General features: G+C 43.2%; 1 protein-coding gene across 1 annotated transcript in view; it reads right to left on the bottom strand.

Moving 5' to 3' along the window:
• LOC126199511 (ski oncogene) overlaps positions 1-9,046 on the bottom strand; it is a 221,401-nt gene extending 212,355 nt beyond the window's left edge. Inside the window, exons 1-2 of the mRNA XM_049936434.1 lie at positions 9,035-9,046; positions 8,624-8,991 (exon numbers count right to left, since the gene is read on the bottom strand). Coding sequence (XP_049792391.1) covers positions 8,624-8,991; positions 9,035-9,046 — 380 coding nt within the window. The remainder of the gene's footprint in view (positions 1-8,623; positions 8,992-9,034) is intronic.
• Between the last annotated feature and the right edge of the window lie 16,251 nt (positions 9,047-25,297).

Raw genomic sequence — 25,297 nt, forward strand, 5'->3', positions numbered from 1 at the left:
CTCGCTCTCTTCGTTTCCGGTTGGTGGAAGTGAACCCAGGTTTCGTCCCCAGTAACGATTCTTGCAAGGATGCCATCACCTTCTCGTTCAAAGCGCCGAAGAAGTTCTTCACAAGCGTCAACACGTCGTTCTCTCATTTCAGGAATCAGCTGCCATGGCACTCATCTTGCAGACACTTTGTGAAACTAGAGCACATCGTGCACAGTGTGGTGTGCTGACCCATGACTTTTCTGTAAACATGCCGCAATGTCATTCAATGTCACTCGGTGGTTTTCCTTCACTATGGCTTCAACTGCTGCAATGTTCTGTGGAGTCACATGTCGTTGTGCCTGAACTGGACGAGGAGCATCTTCCACTGAAGTCACACCATTTGCGAACTTCCTACTTCATTCGTAGACTAGCTGTGATAAACATGCATCACCGTACTGAACCTTCATTCGTCGATGAATTTCAATAGGTTTCACACCTTCACTGCGCAAAAACCGAATAACAGAACGCTGTTCTTCCCTGGCGCAAGTCGCAAGTGGGGCGGCCATCTTTATACTGATACTGCGACGGTATGTGTGCATCTGCACTATGCTGCCACCTACAGGACAGTCTGCACGCTGTTTGTAGCACGCTTACGAACTTACAGGATAACGGCGCGAAATTTCGATTTGTTATTACAAATTTAAGGTTTTCATTTGACTCACCCTCGTACAAACAGGAGTAAGAAGTCAAACTAAATGCAAATTAATCTGTAAGGAGCCACCGAAGACCACACATCCCTTATACCAAAATACTCAGAAATTATCCCTATACAACCTCCAAAATTTGGCTATGGAGCTCCGATTCACTCTGTCTATTATTTAAATACGAACGTTCTGGGTTAGGCGTTACCGTGACTATTATTCAAAAAATAGTCGTCATTACCCGTTTTAGAACGTTAAACCTACATCATCAGGTGGAGATATGTCAGCCCTACTACCAGGGTAATCCCAAAAGTAAAGTCTCCTATTTTTTTATAAGTACATAGACCTGTTTATTTCTACAATGGTTTACATCAGTTTACAGCTTGAACATTTAGCGATTTTTCGACATAATCAACATTTCTGTCGATGCATTTTTATAGACGCTGTGGCAGTTCTTGTATGCCAATGTCATACCAACTGGCCGCCATGCTGTTCAGAAATTTATGAACCTCTTCTTTCACCTCGTCGTTGGAACTGAATCGCTGGGACCGCGATTAACGCTGAAAAAACTCAAACGGGCAACTCAGAACCGGAGAAGAGGAATGTTGAGCAAGGGCGTATACATTCTCCATGACAACGCTCGCCCACACATCGCTCGGCAAACCGTTGCTCTGCTGCAACATATTCAGTGGAACATAATCACCCACTCACCCTATAGTCCTGACATGGCGTCCAGTGACTATCACCTGTTTCCTAGGTTAAAAGAACATTTGGTCGGAAAGCGATTCAGCTCCGACGACGAGGTGAAAGAAGAGGTTCATAACTTTCTGAACAGCATGGCGGCGAGCTGGTATGACATGGGCAAACAAAAACTGCCACAGCGTCTACGAAAATGCATCGACAGAAATGGTTCAAATGGTTCAAATGGCTCTGAGCACTACGGGACTTAACATCCGAGGTCATCAGTCCCCTAGAACTTAGAACTACTTAAACCTAACTATGGTAAGGACATCACACATCCACGCCCGAGGCAGAATTCGAACCTGCGACTGTAGCTGTCGCGCGGTTCCAGACTGAATCGCCTAGAACCTCTCGGTCACAACGGCCGGCTCGACAGAAATGGTGATAATGTCGAAAAAAATAGCTAAATGTTCAAGCTGTAAACTGATGTAAACCATTGTAGAAATAAACAGGTGTATGTACTTATAAAAAATAGGAGACCTTAATTTTCGGATTACCCTCGTACTATTCTGATGAGAACAAACCTATCACTGAACTGTTCACAGTAACTCTCTGTCTGCCCTACCTTCCTTTTCATAAAGAATCCTATTCCCGTTACACCATTTTCTGCTACTGTTGATATTTCCTGTACTCTTCTGACCAGAAATCCTCATATTCATTCCATTTCATTTTACTGAATTCCACGATATCTAGACTGAGCCTTAGCGTTTCTCTTTTCAGATTCTCTAGCTCCCCTACCACGTTCAAACTTCTGACGCTGCACTTAACACTTTTGGGTAAAATGAGGAACATTCTCCAATTATTGCAGGCTCCTTTCCTGTCGTGCTTGCCTCACATGGAACATCACATAGCCTTTGCATACAGTTCAGTGAGATTTCCAGTCTGGTCTGAATGAACAATGGACTGTTTTCATACTCCGGTCGAAGATACCACGCTGCACTAAAGGGCAATGGTCGTCAGCGGTTGGGATGCCGGAGTCCCAGACGGACTGGCGTTCTAGCCTCTATATAAGAAGAGCAGCCACTGGTATCCGCTAGTGCGTGTTGGCTTTGTATTATTCTATTGTGACAAGTTTCACCCACACTGCTGTCTTTTCCAGCTGAGTCACTTAACATATATATTTGTTTTTGAATTATTATTAAGAAAATTTAACTCATTGTGTTTTATGATGTAACTAATAAATGTTAATACCTTTATGTTTCATACAGAACGGGTGAGGATCGGTGCGAATACAGGGATTGGACAATAATATGGAACACCGCGAGAAACTGATGCTTGTGCATAAATGCAGATGCTAACCAAGCCTGCAGGCAGCGCTATATTTGACGGCGAATGGTGCCCGTGCAATGTCCTCAGTAAGTTGCAAACGTCACTCGTAATCAGAAAAGTGCTCAGTACAGCTCTGAAATCAGTGCTAAGTGAGTTCGAGCGTGTGCAAATTATTATTGTTCCCATGGTGGGGGCTTCCGTAACCAAGGGAGCCGAACTGTATGGTCTATCGAGGCACCGTGTAGAGGATTTACACCGCTTACAGGAAAAGCAGAAAACATCATCCGCTATCACAACTCAGACGAAAGCGTTGTTGAGTAATCGTGAGAGACGCTCAGTGAAGATGATTGTGACGAAAAGTAAAATGACGACAGCTAGAAAAGTCACTGCAGAACTGAATGCCGCACTCGGGAATCCTGTCAGCAGCATAGGCTGGAAATGGCAGGGCGAGCGTGGAATACCGAATCACAGACAATGATGCAAATGCCCGTAACAAGAAAATGTGATGGCGAGGCCATAAAAACCAGGACCACGGAGCAACTGAAGAATGTCATTTGGTCGGACGAGTCTTCTGGCCGAGTTTACTTCACAAGAGTGAAAGATGGCGGAGGTTCGGTCATGATTTGGGTAGCCGTGGGGCCATGGCTACTCTGCAACTTCGCGTTACTGTAAAGGATTATGTGGCCATTTTGACAGACGAAGTTCCTCCCATGGTACAACGTTTGTTCCCCAGTGGTGATGCTGTGTTCCAAGACGACAGAGCCGCTGTTCACAGAACTCACATCGTCCAGGACTGGTTTTGTGAGTACGAGGATGAACTGTCGCATATCCTCTGCCCACCACAGTCACCAGACATCAGTATTACTGCGTCTTTGTGGTCTACTTTGGAGAGAATGGTGCATAATTGGTATCCATTCCCATCATCGTTGCTTGAACTCTCCACTATTTTGCGGGAAGAAAGGTATAAGATTCCTTTGAAAGCCTTACATGACCTGTATCTATGCATTCCGACTGAAAGCTGTTTTGAATGCCGGTGAGTTTCCTGCAACTTATCGGGGATAGTACTGTATTATTTTGGTGTTTCCGTAGTTTTGTCCATCCCTGGACTTAGTTGGGAACGGATCATCGCTGTCCTGAGCAGAGCAACTGATTTGGCCGACGGCTAGTAACCACGAGAATAACCGTTTTTCTCTCGTTTTCCGCAACCATTATTTACGTTATTGTAATTTACAATAAAAAACGATTGCAAGTAAAATATGTACCAATTTATCTCTTTTTACGTTCGGTTTTTCATTTTGTATCTGTTAGCGAGAGGTTGTCTGCCTTATAACCTACTGAGGAGTGCACAAAGTTCTTCATGACAGAAATACATGTGTCAGGTGTGTGTGACGTTATATTACTGTAGTATGGGAAAATGAGTACTGCATTGGTAAAGTGTGCAAATAAATCGCGTCTTCTGAAGATTTAATTTGACACATTTCTCATGTTTTATTCGAAGACTAAAACTGGTGAATGAAGTGAAACTTTTACACAGTCACAAATGTGGAGCAGTCAGACATAATATATTTCTTAACTATTAGTATAGTAAGAATCTACCGTCTATAAAATTTACAACGTTCTTAAATGTCAGGAGCCTGGAATGGTATCAGAGCACAGAATGTTTTAATGATTACAAAAGTAATTCTATGGAATTTTAAGTTGAATAGTATCACAAGTGTCGAAAAAAAGAAAAAATTATGCCGGGTTACCTTTATCGCACTGAGCGATAAAAACTTATCGTTTGTTGACTCTAAAGTAACGAAAACAAACAGCTAATACGATACCGTCAACCTATGTCGCCAAAAAATTGTAGTAACATCTGAATACGAACAACAAATGTTCCCGTCAAAAACCTGCGACCACAGATAATAAATGTAATACAGCTATACATTTGCATATTTAGTGGCAAGAAATATGATGCTCGTAGTACGTCAACACACGATCTGAAAACAACGAGACGTATATCGGCACTGTGGACATCAGGTGTTCAATGCTACAGTATCAGAAACCACAAAAAAATTCAAATGGCTCTGAGCACTATGGGACTTAACTACTGAGGTCGTCAGTCCCCTAGGACTTAGAACTACTTAAACCTAACTAACCTAAGGGCATCACACGCATCCACGCCAGAGGCAGGATTCGAACCTGCGACCGTAGCGGTCGCGCGGTTCCAGATTGAAGCGCCTAGAACCGCTCGGCCACAACGGCCGGCCAAAAACTACAGTAGCGATATTTTTACCCTGTTCAGAGCTCTATACTTATCCATTATTTTAGAATAATCTCAAAATTGGTAATTTTTTATGAGCATGATGCCGTGGTTCAACCCATATTTCTGTGGCTAGCGTTTAGATTCCAAATACTCAGACGTGATCAGAGGTTATAAACACTCAGATAATAGTTTCAGATAAAGTCTTCAGCAGGGCTCGCTGAACTCGTTTAAGTCTGAAACTGCTGTGTGAGTCTTTATAGCCTATGGTGATGTCTGCATAATTAGGAGACGAAATGTTAGGAAGAGAAATATGCCTTGGACCACGACGTAATGCCTATAAAAGAATAATCACGTGGGACGTTAACACTGTCCGTCAAAGCCTGCTTTGTACAATCTCAAAATTTATCTGAAATGCAACATATAAAACTTCCTGGCAAATTATAACTGTGTGCCGGACCGAGACACAAACTCGGGACCTTTGCCTTTCGCGGGCAAGCGCTCTACCATCTGAGCTACCCAAGCACGACTCACAACCCCACCTCACAGCCAGTACCTCGTCTCCTACCTTCCAAACTTCACAGAAGCTCTTCTGCGACCCTTGCAGAACTAGCTCTCCTGGAAGAAAGGATATTGCGGAGACATGGCTTAGCCACAGTCTGGGGGATGTTTCCACAATGAGATTTTCACTCTGCAGTGGAGTGAGCGCTGATATGAAACTTCCTGGCAGATTAAAACTGTGTGCCGGACCGAGACTCGAACTCTGGACCTTTGCGTTTCGCGGGCAAGTGCTCTACCAATGCAACATATACCTGACGGAAATGTCAAGCAGGTAAAATTAGAGCCCACATGGAGTGTTACCAAACATCTTTGTTCCTGCATACCACTGGCGACCGGAACAAGGAAGTGGAAAAATGACAGTTTACACAAAGAACCTTCTTCCACACACCGTGAGGTGACTCGCGGAATGTACAAAGTGAACCGCCTAACTCACGCACCGCAAATATTTCAGACATAAACGGCAATATCGATACGCCGTTTTCACAGAACTGAATTGTAGGCAAGGGCACATGTTTGCAGCCATTACAAATATTTTAAGACGTTGACGAAAGAGCTGTTTTTTACGACAGTTACTAACTTTTTAATGGAGAAATGCCTATTGATAGTAAAATCCTAAAAGTAGCGTAAATGATGCCAATGGTGTTTGTTGCAGGAAGCCAGCGCAAGTAGTTTACGGGTTACCGTATTGTTAACATTGTAAATACCGACAGCTGTTTGTTCCATCCTAGTGCTTAGACAGTAGACGACGATGTTGTGTTTGTTTACATTGTTTTGCGTGTACTCTGCGATTGTATTCTGACGATGCTGTCAGTTACTGTGTGATGGTAGATGGTATTTCCCAATGCGAAAAAAGCGGATATGCTAATAGGTTATGTAGAAAGCATGGCGTTCGTTCGCGTACCGTGTATGCCGAAAGATATCCCAGTTTAGATGTCAACCTTTTCAGCCACTTCGAAGAATGATATGAAACGACATATTTCTGCTGCCTGAGCTGCAGTTTGCGCTGAAGTGCTAGAACGTGTGCAGCGATTGCTGAATGGCAGATCGGAAGTTTGTATCGACGCTGATGGTGGTGATTTTGAGTACAGGCTTTGAAGGTACAGTAGTTCTTTACGTGTCAGACCCCAAGAGGTACTGCATTCACTTTTGTATGTCTTTCGTTTGTCTGTTTGTCCTAGGCAATGTCCCTTTTAACAACATGACAGCTGCGGAGACCTATTAACTTATTCATAGGGATGCACATGCACACCAACGTGAAATTGACATTCGTTTGTGCTACACTATGGAACAAACAACCGCCGGTGTTTACAATGTTCAAACTACGAAATCTTGTAAACGACTTGCACTAGGCACCTGCAACGGACACCATAGACGTTCTAATTTAGTCTAGTTGGATTGTGACTGAGCAGTGGTAAAATAAAATTGCCGTTTTGAAGAGCGCGCCGCAGCGCGTTGTGTGAAGCAGTCGCCCTCCGTTTCTGGCGGTGGCGCCGCTGTGGTAATCGCAGCTTTGGTGTCTCCCTCTGGTGGGAAAGCGGAAAAGTTGTCTGTTCACGTGCATTTAAGGGGCGCTATGAGCTCCGCAGTGGAGCAGTCAGTCAGTCTGAGTCAGTCAGTCTGAGAAGTGTCAGTCTGCAGTCTCGGCGAGTCTGGTTAGTTGGTCAGCCGGATCAGTGTGGGACAGTCAGTGTCTGTCTGTTGTGCGGAGTGCTAGTATGTGTTAGGCCGCCAATCTGCTCGAGTTGTTCAGGGCAATGGTCATTGGCGGTCGGATTGGTCGGTTGGTCGGTCGCGCACTGGGACACAGGATGACTGGTCCGTCTTGAGCGTCGGCGCATGTGAGGTCGCCACGTTAGTCCAGGGGGCCTCGCCGTATACCAAGGGGAGTGGCTTCGCGGCCGACGAGAGCAACAGGAGTCAACCCACGACGTCGGTCTGGCCGGGGCGAGCTGCGACGCCGTGAGACGGGAGATCGGCGCGCCTTTCTGCGTCCGTTGAAGCGGCTGGCAGCGGACGGTTCGGGAGAGCGTTTTGGGGGTGCTGCGCCAGGTCTTCGCCAGAAATCGCAGTTATTAGAAGTTAACTGATCCGTGATACGTTGTTTCAGTTACTTGTTAAATTCTGCTTGTTTTCTTGGTCAGTCTCTCGTCATCAGCTTGCTCGTTTTGTTAGGCAGTTAGTGTCTGTCTGTCTGTCTGTCTGTCGGTCGGTCTGCCGTACGTTAATAGCTGCCTCTGTCATGTTTGTCGGATTCGGTGTTAACGAATTTATAGAATTAAGGTAAAGGCCGAATTTCTGAAATATGATTTGCCTGTCATCTTGCGAGGCGGTATGTGTGTAATGTAGAGCATGTTGTACATTTTAGGTAAGTCTGAATTTCATGGGTTTTATTTAAATAGTCATTTTAATAAAGTTGCCACCCTTCCACCGTAAGGGGCCTTTTAAAAACAAATTGCACTTTCGGTGGCACCATTTCCATCCCTCTTACGGGGTGCATAGTTAATGTGTTTGTGTGAGATGTTAAAATTTTTACTTTAAGGTAATCTGGTGTGTTGCAGATTTGCACCAGTGTAGTCTTTTAGAGGTTGTTGTGAGCGGTCGTGACTACGGCCGTGTTGAAAGGGAGCGGCAAGCTTCTCAGTCGGAAAGCTCCTAAAGTAAAAAAAAAAAAAAAAAATAAAATTGTTATTCTGCCCCTGAATAATTGTAATTTGATATATAGAGGGTGCTTTCTGATTGTAATTTTAAATCTCACCTTTTTTTTTTAAAGAAAAGTGTTTTAGGAATAAAATTTACATTTGTTGAAATTTAATTTGTTTCCATCAGTTACTCCCTGGCAACTATTTGCACGCTCACATAGTGTGATTAAATGTGTTAATGTTCTTGATGAATCGTTACTAAATAAATAATTATTTAAAAAAATTGAAAGTAAATTCAGGGTTCAGTGACACAGAAGTAGTTGTACCTTTTTTTAAATAAGTACACATTAGGAACTCATTAACGCTCAGTGTCTGGGCTGCAAAGGCGGATGCCTGCCTGCCGTGGGAGACTGTGAAACCCGCATATCGGCGGCGCCTTCCATTATCGAAATGTCTGCGGTGCAAGTTTTCGGCAGACGGGAGCTGGTGTGGCTGACCTGGCGGGCAGGAAGGCGCCGCGGCAGCCCCAGGCGCACTCGTGGTGGACGGCGAAGGCGAAGTCCTCGGGCAGTCGCGGCGGCGCGTTGTCTCCCAGGAAGCTCTTGCAGAGGCGCTCGGCCTCGCGGCGCGTGATCATGCCGCAGCGGCGCGACGACACGGGCATGGCGCCGGCGCGCCGCAGGATCTCCAGCTGCACCGGCGTGCACTGCACGCACGTGATGCCCAGCGCCACGCGCCGGTTGTGGATCTCGTTGTAGCTGAACTCCTTCAGCAGCGTGTTGGAGATCTGCGCCAGGCACAGCCGCTCCTGCGACTCGATCAGCAGCGACACGATCGGCACGCCGTACAGCAGCACCGTACCCACCTGCCGCACCAACCACACACACTAACACTCACAACACTTTCACGGATGTCAGCATTAGCAATCCATATAAAATAAATGTAAATGTTCGTTTCTTCAGATTCTCATACCTCCGAAACATCTTCACCGATTGCTTCGAAATTTTGACACAACGTTGTATTCCAATACGACCGTGTTCTTATATACCTACTGGATATCCATTTGTATATATATATATATATATATATATGTGTGTGTGTGTGTGTGTGTGTGTGTGTGTGTGTGTGTGTGTGTGTGTGTGTGTGTGTGTGGGTGTGGGTGTGTATATGGTAGTCCATTGCCATTGATCGTGACTGTGCCAAATATCTCACGAAATAAGCATCAAACGAAAAAACTACGAAAAACGAAACCTGTCTATCTTGAAGCGGGAAACCAGATAGCGCTATGGTTGGCTGCTAGATGCCGCTGCCAAAGGTCAAACGAATATCAATCAGTTGCGTTTTTTTAAAAATAAGAACCCCCATTTTTTATTACATATTCGTGTAGTACGTAAAGAAATAAGAATGTATTAGTTGGACTACTTTTTTCGCTTTGTGTTAGATGGCGCTGTAATAGTCACAGACGTATAAGTACGTTGTATACCCGCCAGGTTAGCCGAGTGCGCTGGACTCGGGTAGGCGCGCCGGCCCCGGATCGAATCCGCCCGCCCGATTAACGACGAGGGCCGGTGTGCCGGCCAGCCTGGATGTCGTTTTTAGGCGGTTTTCCACATCCCCCTAGGTGAATACCGGGCTGGTGCCCACGTCCCGCCTCAGTTCCACGGCTGGCAGACATCTGAACACTTTCGTACAATTCGATGGATTATACTACTCGCAGACATTTGGGGTACACTGATTCCTTCCCGGCGGGCACGGGGTGGCGGCAGGAAGGTCATCCGGTCACCCTTTCAACTAACATCGACACATCCGATTAACCAACCAAAAGAAAAGAAAAGAAAAGTAGTATAAGTACGTAGTATCACGTAACATTCCGCCATTGCGGACGGTATTTGCTTCGTGATACGTTACCCGTGTTAAAATGGACCGTTTACCAATTGCACAACGGGCGTGTGCTTTGCATGCTGCTCGGAATCCTGGACGGCATCATCCAAATGTCAGGACCGTTCGCCGGATAGTTACGTTATTTAAGGAAACAGGAAGTGTTCAGCCACATGTGAAACGTCAACCACGACCTGCAACAAACGACGATGGCCAAGTAGGTGTTTTAGCTGCTGTCGCGGCTAATCCGCACGTCGGTAGCAGACAAACTGCGCGAGAATCGGGAATCTCAAAAACGTCGGTGTTGAGAATGCTACATCAACATCGATTGCACTCGTACCAAATTTCTATGCACCAGGATTTGCATGGCGACGACTTTGAATGTCGTGTACAGTTCTGCCACTGGGCACAAGAGAAATTACGGGACGATGACACATTGTTTGCACGCGTGCTATTTTGCGTCATTCACCAACAGCGGTAACGTAAACCGGCATAATACGCACTATTGGGCAACAGAAAATCCACGATGGCTGCGATAAGTGGAACATCTGCGACCTTCGCGGGTTAATGATGGTGCGGCATTATGGGAGGAATGATAATTGGCCCCCATTTTATAGATGGCAATCTAAATGGAGCAATGTATGCTGATTGCCTGCGTAATATTCTACCGATGCTACTACAAGATGTTTCACTGCATGACAGAACGACGATATACTTCAACATGATGAATGTCCGGTACATAGCTCGCGTGCGGTTGAAGAGGTATTGAGTAGCATATTTCATGACTGGTGGACTGGTCGTCGAAGCACCATACCATGGCCCGCAAGTTCACCGGATATGAAATCCCCCGATTTCTTTCTGTGGGGAAAGTTGACGGATATTTGCTATCGTGATCCACCGACAACGCCTGACAACATGCGTCAGCGCATTGTCAATGCATTTGCGAACATTACGGAAGAGGAACTACTCGCTGTTGAGAGGAATGTCGTTACACGTATTGCCAAATGCATTGAGGTTGACGGACATCATTTTGAGCATTTACTGCATTAACGTGGTATTTACAAGTAATCACGCTGTAACAGCATGCGTTCTCAGAAATGATAAGTTCACAAAGGTACATGTATCACATTGAAACAACGGAAATAAAATGTTCAAACGTGCCTACGTTCTGTATTTTAATTTAAAAAACCTACCTGTTACCAACTGTTGGTCTAAAATTGTGAGCCATATGTTTGTGACAATTACAGCGCCATCTATCACAAAGCGAAAAAATTGGTCCAACTAAAACATTCATATTTCTTTACGTACTACACGAATATGTAATAAACAATGGGGCTTCCTATTTATAAAAACGCAGTTGATATCCGTTTTACCTACGGCAGTGCCATCTAGCGGGCCAACCATAGCGCCATGTGGTTTCCCCCTTCAAGCTAGAGTAGTTTGTAGTTTTTCTTTTATCTTTTATTTCGTGACATATTTTGCCCGCTCACGATCAATGGACAACCCTATATATGTCAACCAGAACATATATATATATATATATATATATATATATATATATATATATATATATACGCTCCAGTAGGTACATAAAAACAAGCGCATAATCGAATGCAACGTTTTACCAAAATTTCAAAATAATCGGTGAAGAACTTTCTGAACGAATAAACATTTACTCCTATAGAAATAAAAATATAAATATTCGTTTGTTTAAAGTCTTAAGTCTTCGAAAGTCCTTCACCGATAGCGTTGAAACTATGACACAACGCTGCGTTAGAATACGGTCGTATATTAATAAAGCTTTTTAAGTATATATTAATAAATATGTAACATATAAATGTGAAACCTTATTACCAAAAAATCTCGAGAAGTTTTTGACCTATTTACATCTAATTTTTACACAATACTGTTAGGAACACTCGTACGGACACAGACTATACATTTTTAACACACACACACACACACACACACACACATATATATATATATATATATATATATATATATATATATATATATATATATGAAGCATTATTACCAAGAACCTCAAAGCATACTCGACCTGTTTACCTCAAATTGTTACACGTTACGATAATAAACATTTAGAAGGAGGAGATGGACCGAGACGGGGAAGAAGGAGATGAGGACGTGTATCTAATTCCCATACATATTAGAAACGTCTGATTTAACGCCCTATCCCAACAATATTAAATTTTGTGACTTGGCTTCCCTGTATTTCAGGAACCACTGTAGCCATTGACACAAAACTTTTACAGGACATTAACCTGTATGTTCTGAGTGTACTGTACTACCATACTTGCATTTCAGTCACTGCTTTCGGAATTACAATTTTTTAATTGAATACTCTACTCGAAGTAGTTTCTGAGATTTATGGAAAAATGCAACAGAGAATGTAAATTTTCAGGAACGGCTTCTAAAGTTTCAGAGGACTGTAACTCAATACATGCTTAATTTTTTTTTTTTATTTTTAGTCACTCAGAAGCACCCGGCACCACACTGTATATCATCCTTTTAATCTTTTTCTGAGTTTTTTCTTTCTGGACTCCTTAGCGGCCAACTGTGGTGCATACTCTGCTTTACCAATGCGAACCTTGTCCATCCTTTCAAGTTCTCTGATACAGTTTGCTCCAGGATTAATTCTCATATGCTGAGGCACTTTTACCCTACCAATGTTGCTATCATTAGAAGCAATAACAGGATCACTGACCCCCCCACTTTAGTGTCTTCATTCCAACAAAATCATTTTTTGGTAAATGAGTCCATATAAGATTATTGAATGACTGATTCGGATTTTGAGTCTGACTATGCCGACACTTCTTTAATAATTCAGGATTTATCAGGTCTCCGTAAGTAGATTTTATGATTGCCATGACTGCTGGTAGGATGGAATATCTATGACTGGGCATTGCGGTAACTGCACAATGAATCAGATCCTGGAAGGCAAAGGCGGTGTACTGGTTTTTCATCAGTTGACTGTCTGCGGAAGAAGGTAGCCCATATTGCCTGCTTCATTTTCAACAAATCTTCAGTATTATTTCTAATGGCCATCCCACAATACTGCTGTAGTTCATTTTGTCTGTCAGCCTGGCTCTTATGGTTTTACTACCAGAAAGTTTCTTGTCTCTCAAACTTTGTTTCAACTTCGTCAATCTGGTGCCCATCCTCTTCTGGACATAACCTTTATAACACAGCAATCTAAAACCTTCTACATAAAAAATTGCCGATTTAATTATATCTTGAAGTAATGCGCTTAAAAATTTTAACCTTTTCAACTGGTGTATATTATATTTAAAAGAATAAAATAAAATACTTCCCATGTGAGTTTATAAGTGATATGTTTATCATTTTTTCGAAAAATTGCAAATTTTATAATGAGATAAAAATCCGAAAATGTGAAAAACATTCTTCTCCGTTCTAACTACTCTTAAATCAGACTGAGTCACATCAACGTGTGGCTAGGCTCAGCCGGTTATAATATTTTTTAAATGTTTTATTGCAATGTTCTTCACACTTAACGGTACTATGATACATTACTGACAAGAGGATGTCCCTTAGTTGTGGAATCGACTTTTTGAAAACACATTCGCAGATCCATAAACTAAGAATACGCTTCAGTTGTTCTAAGTTAAATCACTTGGGCAAAGAACCCAAATTTAACTAAATGAATAAATAAAAGGAAGAAAAATACGACCAAATAAATTAAATCTAATTTGCACCAGGGGATAAAACAGCAGCGGTCTTAGCAGCCAGCTCTTCCCGCACCGAAACAGTTTATTGTGGAACACTCTTGCTATCATTGTAATAAAGCCAGCAATATCCTTAAAGAGGAGACCCTTTATTAGACACAAATCTTCAGGAATTAGCAGCCCTAATATTCTGTGTCTACTGAAATAAAAAAAATAAAAAAACTTAATGCGATGATTAAAATGATGTGTCAAAGTAATTTTAATGAAAAAATTATATTGAAACCATTTAATCCAGCAAAAATAATGGGCGCAGCGATTTACATTATTTAAAACAAATATAGAAGGCAGCCACAACCATCACTAGCCAGCTGGTCCATCACGAGAAATTCTTTACCGTCGAATACTCGCAAACAAAGGCCCACTAGGATGAATGGCTGCATGGTATCATATCTTGTATCCTAACTGCTGCATTGTGCAGGTAGTTTCAAAAAGTGGATCCCATGCCTGGCAACCTCAGCTTGTTGATACAACTCGGTGTCATAAGAATATAAGTTCGTTTACTCTTTCATATTTTTCCACACTTTACATTTTATTCGTTTAAATTTTTGGATGGTTGTATCGGCTATGAAAGGGTAACTTCTAACAAAAGTATTTTTTTTTCAAAGTCCATTAACCAGAACGATTGCCTTTATAATATCCTTGTCCATTACAACGAAATGGACAGCTGTGTTCCTTTTTCAAAATAGCACTCTACATTTTTTATTCGGTTACCCACTTTCTCTCATCAAGATCTGTTAAAAAATACTTCACAGACGTAGCACAAAATTGACTGACTCTGCTGTATAATTACACACGGCAGGAAACCGGTTTTGCGTAAGTCATCCACTTGATGGACGTAATTAACAAATGCAAACACAAGAAAACTCTACGCGGATCATAAAGTCAACTGTCTTCAATTGAAGATTTGAGTGAGTGCAACGTACGCTAAAGGAAAAAAAGTAGAAACGCTACTCATCTATGCAGAATGTAAGGCAACACAACTGTAATTGCAAAAATGTTTTCTTATTAGTGTTTACTACCATTTCCAGCAAGTGGATTAATCACTTTGTTTGCATTTCGTACTAGAACAGGAGAGTCGAAGTCATTTCCTGTTACGTTTTTAATAACGCCATATTTACGTTATTGGCTCATTGTGATACGTTTCTGAACAAGTCTTGAGGAGAGGAAATGGATTTCGAAATAACAAAAAGTAGGCTACTGTTTAAAAAAACACGTACTGCTGTTCACGTCTCCGTAACGACCAAAGTTACAGGAAAGGCACTTATGCCAGTAAATTTTCCCCTAGTAGCTAAACAAGATTTGCTTGATACATATTTTATTTTGTTTTGGACAAAATGTTATTTGGATTTATCAAGATAAATGGGAAGCATATGAAATCGAACGGCCACGAGGATCAGCTTACGGACATGCATGCATGTCAAAAAAAAATGGCTCTGAGCACTATGGGACTCAACTGCTGTGGTCATAAGTCCCCTACAACTTAGAACTACTTAAACCTAACTAACCTAAGGACAGCACACAACACCCAGCCATTACGAGGCAGAGAAAATCCCTGACCCCGCCGGGAATCGAACCTGGGAACCCGGGCGTGGGAAGCGAGAACGCTACCGCACGACCACGAGATGCGAGCCATGCATGCATGTCCAAAGTAACACTGCATCGTAATTCAGAATAACACAGGCACTGCAATATCGTGTTTATCTGCCGACACCGTGCAAGCGACTTTCATGCAAAATGTCTCATCTGTTCGGGAATATACATAATGGATGTACGAGCAGAGGTTGTGGGCAAATGGTTGACGGCATCTGGAAGTTTGGGTTTGGCCGTGACTCATGCTTGGATAGCCTACTAGAAGGCGACAGAAATCCCGATCGAGTCCGGCACAAATTTTTATTGTCGTCATTCAATAATGCAGATGATAGTTGTACATATACGTAAGAGCGCATACATTTCGGATCCTTTATTGATAGGGTACTGGGACATAGTAACTCACCTATAAAAGTGATTGCATACAAAATACTTCTAAGGGTCATATTTGCTTACTTCTCAAGTCAATGGGACCCATATCAGGTCTATTAATGGGGAACATAGTGTATATACAAAGAAGCACGCTGGAAATTATGACAATCTTAGCTGACGGTCGTGTGCAGCAAAGCTGTTCAAAAACCTTAACTGGCAGAATATTAACTCTGCAAGGTCTTCGAGGAAGGAAGGAAGGAAGACTAACGTCCAATCGACATCGAGCTCATAGGAGACGGAGTGAAGCTCTGATTATTTGAAGGATGGTGAAGGAAATACGCTGTGATGTTTCAAGCGAACCTTCCCGGCATTTGCCTAAAGCGATTTACGAAAAGCACGAAGCACGGAAGAATTAAATCAGGATGGTCGGAGGCGGATTTGAACCGGCAGTCTACCGAATGCGAGTCCAGCGTGCTAACCATTGTAGGCCTTCTAGGGCAGAAACCAGAAGTATTCTTCAATTCCTACACATCTGTCCTGTAGAGAATGCGCCAGAGAAACTGCAGTCATTCTTCCCACGCACCATAGTTGAAGGGAACGGGAAGTAACCTTGATAGATTGTACAATTGAATGTGCCCTCTCCCACAAAGGGCACTGTGATTCGCAGATCACAGATATGGATGCAGACACTGCAAGACCGCCACGAAGTGGCGTAGCATGCTGGAATCGATATGACGTCACTTTTCTATTGAAATCTACAAATATTTGCTGGCACAAAGTGATTTGATTGGAAGGAATGTTGAAGAAACGTGATTCACCCACTGTATAGGTAATCTATCTGATGAAACCATAGTTTGACTGACTCATGTATCACAGAGGGTTTACTGTTAAAATTACGAGCAGGTTCGTCAAGTAGCGTATTAATTCCTCCTACACAAATATCACGAATTCATCATGGCGGCATGATCAGAGGAACTGGAGCGTCCTGGGACCTCTGCTGTTCCTGATCTATATAAATGACCTGGGTGACAATCTGAGCAGTTCTCTTAGGTTGTTCGCAGATGATGCTGTAATATACCGTCTAGCAAGGTCATCCTAAGACCAGTATCAGTTGCAAAGCGATTTAGAAAAGATTGCTGTATGGTGTGGCAGGTGACAGTTGACGCTAATAACGAAAAGTGTGAGGTGATCCACATGAGTTCCAAAAGAAATCCGTTGGAATTCGATTACTCGATAAATAGTACAATTCTCAAGGCTGTCAATTCAACTAAGTACCTGGGTGTTAAAATTACGAACAACTTCAGTTGGAAAGACTACATAGATAATATTGTGGGGAAGGCGAGCCAAAGGTTGCGTTTCATTGGCAGGACACTTAGAAGATGCAACAAGTCCACTAAAGAGACAGCTTACACTGCACTCGTTCGTCCTCTGTTACAATATTGCTGCGCGGTGCGGGATACTTACCAGGTGGGATTGACGGAGGACATCGAAAGGGTGCAAAAAAGAGCAGCTCGTTTTGTATTATCACGTAATAGGGGAGAGAGTGTGGCATATATGATACGCGAATTGAGATGGAAGTCATTACAGCAAAGACGGTTTTCGTCGCGGCGAGATCTATTTACGAAATTTCAGTCACCAACTTTCTCTTCCGAATGGGAAAATATTTTGTTGAGCCCAACCTACATAGGTAGGAATGATCATCGAAATAAAATAAGAGAAATCAGAGCTCGAACAGAAAGGTTTAGGTGTTCGTTTTTCCCGCGCGCTGTTCGGGAGTGGAATGGTAGAGAGATAGTATGATTGTGGTTCAAAATGGTTCAAATGGCTCTGAGCACTATGGGACTTAACATCTGAGGTCATCAGTCCCCTAGAACTTAGAACTACTTAAAACTAACTAACCTAAGGACATCACACACATCCATGCCCGAGGCAGGATTCGAACCCGCGACCGTAGCGGTCACGCAGTTGCAGACTGAAGCGCCTAGAACCGCTCGGCCACACCGGCTGGCCTGAAGAGATGAAATGACGGCCGTATCAAAAGTACCCTCCGCCCCACACTGTGAGCTGGCTTAAAGTGTAGCTGTACACTGAGGTGACAAAAATCATGGGATACCTCCTACTATCGTGTCGTTTCTCCTTTTACCCGGCGTAGTGCTGCGCCTCGACGTGGCATGGAGTCAACAGGTCGTTGGAAGTTCCATGCCGATATATTGAGCCATGCTGCCTGTATAGGCGTCAATAGCTGCGAAAGTGTTGCCAATCTAGGATTTTGTGCACGGACTGACCTCTCTACTGTATCCCATAAATGGTCGATGAGATTTGCGTCGGGTGATCTGGGTGACCAAAACATTCTCTCGAACTGCCCAGAAAGTTCTTAAAATCAAACGCGAACAGTTGTGGCCGGGTGACATGGGGCATTGTCACCCATAAAAATTACTCGTATGTCGTTGTTGGGCAGCATGAAGTCCAAGAATGGCTGCAGATGGTCTCCAAGTAACCGAATATATCCATTTTCACTCAATGATCAGTTCAGTTGGACCACATGACCCAGATTATTCCGTGTGAACACAGTCCACACCATTACGGGGCCACCACCAGCTTGCACAGTGCCTTGTTGACAATCTAGATCCATGCCTTCGTGGGGTCTGCGAAACACTCGAAACTTACCATTAGTTCTTACCACTTGAAATCGGGACTCATCAAACCAGGCCACAGTTTTCCAGTCGTCTAGGGTCTATACGATATGCTCACGAGCTCATCAGTGTGGGATCCGTACCAGGTCGGGTTGACGGAGGATATAGAGAAGATCCAAAGAAGAGCGGCGCGTTTCGTCACAGAGTTATTTGGTAAGCGTGATAGCATTACGGAGATATTTGGCAAACTCAAGTGGTAGACTCTGCAAGAGAGGTGCTCTGCATCGCAGTGTAGCTTGCTGTCCAGGTTTCGGGAGGGTGCGTTTCTGGATGAGGTATCGAATATATTGCTTCCCCCTACTTATACCTCCCGAGGAGATCACGAATGTAAAATTAGAGAGATTCGAGCGCGCACGGAGGCTTTCTGGCAGTCGTTCTTCCTGCGAACCATACGCGACTGGAAAAGGAAAGGGAGGTAATGACAGTAGCACGTAAAGTGCCCTCCGCCACACACCGTTGGGTGGCTTGCTGAGTATAAATGTAGATGTAGATTTAGATGTAGATGTAGAGGCGCTCCAGGCGATATCCTGCTGTTAGCAAAGGCATTCTCTGCCGTAGCTCTTTATCGCCAAATTTTGCCGCACTGTCCTAACGGATAAGTTCGTCGTACGCCCAACATTGATTTCTGCGGTTATTTTACGCAGTTCTGCTTGTCTGTTAACACTGACAACTCTACGCAAACGCTGCTGCTCTCGATAGTTAAGTGAAGTCCGTCGGCCTCTGCGTTGTCCGTGGTGATAGGTGTTGTTCTCGGCACACCTTTGACACTGTGCATCGCGGAATATTGAATCCTCCAACGATGAAGGGAATGTTTCACGCGTCTAGCTTTAAGCACCATTCCGCGTTCAAAGTTTGTTAATTCCCGCCTTGCGACCATAACCACGTCGGAAACCTTTTATATGATTCACCTGAGTATATATCACAGCTTCGGCAATGCACTGATTTTTTATACCTTGATGCTACCACCACCTGTATACTTGCACGTCGCTGTCCCATGACTTCTGTCATTTCAGTGTAGGTGTAGATGTAACACTGCAGACCACCCTGGATCCAGTAGAGACTAGTCAGCGCCTGAGTGATTCGTTACAAATACGTCGAGTTGCTGTTTGTTTTGACAACGGTGGTTACTCAGGACACATTTAGACATATAATCAACAAAACATCTTGCTCTGTCTGCTGGCGTGTACTCTGAGCACCAGAAATATTTTCCCCATCTCGTTTTCGTACATTGTGCCTTTCCACTTGCAACTGGATCACACGCGATCAGTCTCGTGAAGCCGGCCGCTGTGGCCGAGCGGTTGTAGGCGCTTCACTCCGGAACCGCGCTGCTGTTACGGACGCAGGATCGAATCCTGCCTCGGGCATGGATGTGTGTGATGTCCTTAGGTTAGTTAGGTTTAAGTAGTTCTAAGTCTAGGGGACTGATGACCTCAGATGTTAAACCCCATAGTGTTTCGAGCCATTTTTTAGTCTCGTGAAGCTTCCCACGTTATGCAGAATTTCCCCTACGAAACTCTGTCTCAAAATCTGACAGTAACTCCAGGGAGATTCGGGTCGTATGTAAAACGTATCAGCGGCAAGACGTATCAGCGGCAAGACACTATCAATACCTTCATCGCATGATGATGATGGTAGCATTACCGACGACAGTGCCACTAAAGCGAAGTTACTGAACACAGTTTTTCGAAATTCCTGTAGCAAAGAAGTTGCAGCAAAAGGTTTCAGGATCAGAATGCCGAATAGCTGCCAACATGAGTAATTTGAACGCAGAGATCTTCGGTTTAGCGAAGAAACGCGTCAATTAAGGCAAGTCTTTCAGTCCAGCTTGGGTACCAATTAGGTACCTTCCGGAATATCCCAATGAAATGCTTCATTTTTAGACGTCATACACAACGGTTCCGCATCAAAAGATGGGAAAGTTGGACAGGTCACACCGATACATAAGAAAGAACATACACTGAAGAGTCAAAGAAACAAACACCTACATAATATCGCGTAGGGCCTCCGCGAGCACGCAGAAGTGCTGCAACACGACGTGCCATGGACTCGAATAATGTCTGAAACAGAATTGGAGGGAACTGACACCATGAATCCTGCAGGGCTGTCAATAAATCCATAAGAGTACGAGGGGGTGGAGATCTCTTCTGAACAGCACATTGCGCAGCATGTTCATGTCTGCGGAGTTTGGTGGCCAGCGGAAGTGTTAAAACTCAGAAGAGTGTTCCTGGAGCTACTATGTAGCAATTCTGGACGTATGGGGTGTCGCATTGTCCTGCTGCAATTGCTCAAGTCCGTAGGAATGCACAGTGAACATGAATGGATGCAGGTGATCAGACAAGATGTGTCACCTGTGTCACTAGTCTCCTAAACGTATCAGGGTTCCCATATCACTCCACCTGCACATGCCCCACACCATTACAGAGTCTCCACTAGCTTGAACAGTCCCCTGCTGACATGCACGGTCCTTGGATTTATGAGGTTGTCTCCATGCCGAGTACACATCCATCCGCTCGATGAAATTTGAAGGGAGACTCGTCCGATCAGGAAACATGTTTCTAGCCATCGACAGTCCAATGTTGGTGTTGACGGGCCCAGGCGAGGCGTAAAGCTTCGTGTCGTGCAGTCATCAAGGGTACACGAGTAGCCCTTAGGGTCCGAAAGCTCATATCGATGATGTTTCCTTGAATGGTTCACACTTTGACATTTATTGATGGCCTAGCATTGAAATCTGCAGCAATTTGTGGAAGGGTTGGTCTTCTGTAACGTTGAACGAGTCTCTTCAGTCGTAGTCGGTCCCGTTCTTGCAGGATCTTTTTGCGGCCGCACCTGTGTGAGATTTGATGTTTTGCCGGATTCCTGATATTCACGGAACACTCGTGAAATGGTCGTACGGGAAAATCTCCATTTCATCACTACCTCGTAAATTCTGTATCCTATTGCTCGTGCGCCAACACCAGTTTCGAATCTTGATAACCTGCCATTGTAACAGAAGTAACAGATCGAACAACTGCTCCAGACACTTGATGTCTTATAGGCGTTGCCGATCGCAGCGCCGTATTCTGCCTGTTTACATGTTACTGTATTTGAATACGCTTGCCTATACCAGTTTCTTTGGCGCTTCAGTGTAGAAGTAATTCGCTGGATTAAAGCCCCATTACCGTCGTTTTGTCCAAGGTTTTGGAACGTAACACTTCGTCCCAGTATTATGAAATACACATAACTAGCACGGATCCGGAAACTATCCTTGTAGTGAAACACGGTTGGCTCTTAATTCACACGACAGGAATTCTGAAGCCGGTTGCAAATTTATAGATTTACAGAAGGGTTTGACACCGATCCTCACAAACGGCTTCTAATCAAATAGCGTGTCTGTGGAATACTGCCTCAGTAGTGTGACTGAATTCGTAAGACCCTATCAGAAAAGGCACAGACTGTACTAACTGATGGGAAGTCATCTAGTGAAACGGTTCCCCAAAAATGTATTATATCCTTTCTTCTATTAATCTATGTAAACGATTTAGGAAACAATCTGAGCAGCCGCCATAGGTTTTTTGCAGATGATTCTGTCTTTTACCGTCTAATAAAGTCATCAGAAGGTCAAAGGAACTGCAAAACAATTTAGACGAACTATCTACCTACTTGATGCGAAAAGTGTCAAATGACCTTAATCAATAAAAAGTATGAAGTAATAAACAATTCCGTGAAATTTTGGCTATACCATAAATAACAGAATTTTAAATATTGTCGATTCAAGTAAAACCCTGGGGATTAGAGCAATGAACAGACTGGAATCATCACATAGAAAATGTTGTGGGGAAGGTTAACCAAGGACGACGGTTTATTGGCGGAGCACTTAGAAGATGCAAAAAAAAAAAACTGCTAGAGATAATTTGTAGATTACTCTTTTCCGCTCTTGTCTACAGTAATGCTGCTCAGTATGGGGTCCTTACCAAATGCTATTGACGGGGAACGTCGATAAAGGTCAAACCAATGGAGTTCGTCTTATATTATCACGAAATAGGGAATAGAATGTATCGGATTTGAGCATCGAGCTAGAGCAGTAATCTTCCAGACAAAGGTATTTTCATTGTGATGATATTTTTCATGAAATTTAGATCACCAGTTCTCTCATCTGAATGCCAAAATACTTTGTTAATTCTCGCCTGCATACGGAGAATCGAGCATCGTTACAAAATACGAGAAATCAGCGCTCTCAAAGAAAGATTAATTCACATTTTCCAATGCGCTTTTCGAGAGCAGAACAACAGAAAAATAATCTGAAAGTGATTCTATGAACACTACGTCAAATATTTAAGAGGGAACAGCAGAGTAATGACGTAGATGTTTTGTGTAACGGATGTACAGTTCCTCTTTACTTCCTGAAAGAAGGGATAATATGACAGAACATATGGTGAGGCTTCAGTAAATAATCAAGGGAATTCTGGGTGTTAAAATTTGTTGAGGCGCGTCAAGGCTTGATGGTGCGAGCAGATTCAAATGCAGTTTGTTTGCAGGAGTTATGCAGAGAAGAATGAGACTTACAAGGGGACCGCGCTTACTTGTCAACAACGACTTCCTCCAAAGTTGTGGTATATTCAGGAGTTGGTCAAAAATGAAAGTGACAGAAGTGGAACCTTTAGATGGACAAGTGATTAGAAAAAAATAGCACTTTTGGCGCGGGTTGGGTTAGGAGTGAAGTAATTATGTTACGAGTGTTGGAACTTTAATAGTGTCAACTATTTATTTGCAGCTAGTACAATATAGATACGTGTTTCACAGTTTTACTGACCTTCAGAGTAGTCACCAGCATTGTGTATAACCCGTTGCCAGCGATGTGGAAGTCGTTGGATACTCTTAGCAATGCCAGTTGTGTTGACAGTTTTAGCGGCGCGGTCTATTGCCCGACGAATTTGTAGTAGTTCTGAAGCGAATGCCATGAAGTGCTTCCTTCAGTTTAGAAATCGAGTTGTACTTACGACAGCTTAAGTCAGGGGAGTGCAGTAGATGGCATAAAACTTAACAGCTCCATCACTCAGACAAATCAGCAACATCTTGCACTGTACGTGCTTGAGCATTGTCCTGCAAAATGATGGTCAGGTCCTGCAGAAAGTGTCATCACTTCTGTCTCTAAGCTGGTCGTAGGTAGTGTTCCAAGAATGAACAGCTTAGAAACAGAAATGATGACACTTTAGGCAGGACCTGACCATCATTTTGCAGGACAATGCTCAAGCAAGCTGTTGCTGATTTGTTTGACTGATGGAGCTGCTAAGTGCCATACCGACTCCTGCACTCCCCTGACTTAAGCTGTCGTAAATTCAACTCGATTTCTAAACTGAGGGAAACACTTCACGGCATTCGCTTCAGAATTGCTACAGATTCGTCGGGCAATAGACCGCGTCGCTCGAACTGTCACCACAACTGGCACTGCTAAGATTATCCTAAGACTTCCACATCACTGGCAACGGTTTATACAAAATGCCGGTGACTACTTTGAAACACGTATCTATTTTGTACGAGCTGTAAATTGATAGTTGCCGCTATAAAGTTCCAACCCTCGTATTATAGTTTCCAGGCAGCAGCTGGCGCAGAGGAAAGGGACATACCGGTAATCCAAGGATCGTGGGGTAGAGTCCTTGAGCAGAAAGTTTTTTCATTAACAGTTTTTGCCTTACTTACACTGCAAATAGACTGGAACAATGCTGAATATCTTGAATTTGTTTCTTCATAAAAGGCATGAAAAGGCAAAGCAAAGGAAAATTTAGGACCGATGATTCAAAAAACTGTCGGAGACTATGTGGTAAATTATTGGAATGTTTTCATTAGTTCATCAAAATTGGGGAAATTTCCAACAGCACATAACAAAAAATTTTTGACTGATGGGAAGAACCCGTGCGTGCAGGAGAAAAAATTTATTCTGTTAACTGAATCGTGGCTAGTCAAACTAATACATAATTATACGATGAGAATTTGGTTAAAATTCTTCAAAACTGCTCTTATTTCATAGAAAGAGGAAAAGAAATCACATGCCGAGAAGCCTGCACCAGAATACATTCCACTGCAGATCACCAGCTATCCTCGCCTATATTTGGCCACAAGATGCGTTACGCATGCCTTTGTCCGATGACAGAAAAACTTTTATGAATGTAGGCCTCGTTTGTTTTTCTACGGAAACTGAAACAACCATCTTACTGAAGACATCCGGCATTTCGAACGTGTGCAACATGTGGAGAAAATTACTGTTTTTCTATTTTTAAGATGAATGTCACTTCAGCAAGTGTAAATCATCAACAGTTAATGTAAAATAATGACGAATCTAATTTTGTTTAGACCAGCGCACTTTTCGTGTTCTCTTAAAACCTCTTCATCGAAATTTGTTTGTGGTCGTAAATTTTCCGTTGTCTTTTCTTTCCAAGCCTTTTATGAAAATTTTAATAAATACAGTACACAGAGCATTATTTCGCTTTACTTGCATTGTAACGTAAAACGTGGACGATAAACAGTTTAGACAAAAAGAGAATAGAAGCTTTTGAAATGTGGTGCTACAAAAGAATGCTGAAGATTAGATGGGTAGATGGGTAACTAATGAGGAGGTACTGAATAGAATTGGGGAGAAGAGGAATTTGTGGCACAACTTGACTAGAAGAAAGGATCGGCTGGTAGAACACTTTCTGAGGCATCAAGGGATCACCGATTTAGTACTGGAGGGAAGCATGGAGGGTAAAAATCGTAGAGGGAGACCGAGAGATGAATACACTAAGCAGATTCAGAAGGATGTAGGTTGGAGTAGTTACTCGTAGATCAAGACGCTTGCACAGGGTAGAGTGGCATAGAGATCTGCATCAAACCAGTCGTTGGACTGAAGACCACAACAACA

This window comes from Schistocerca nitens, chromosome 8 (genome assembly GCF_023898315.1).
Source record: "Schistocerca nitens isolate TAMUIC-IGC-003100 chromosome 8, iqSchNite1.1, whole genome shotgun sequence".
Lineage (NCBI taxonomy): Eukaryota > Metazoa > Arthropoda > Insecta > Orthoptera > Acrididae > Schistocerca > Schistocerca nitens.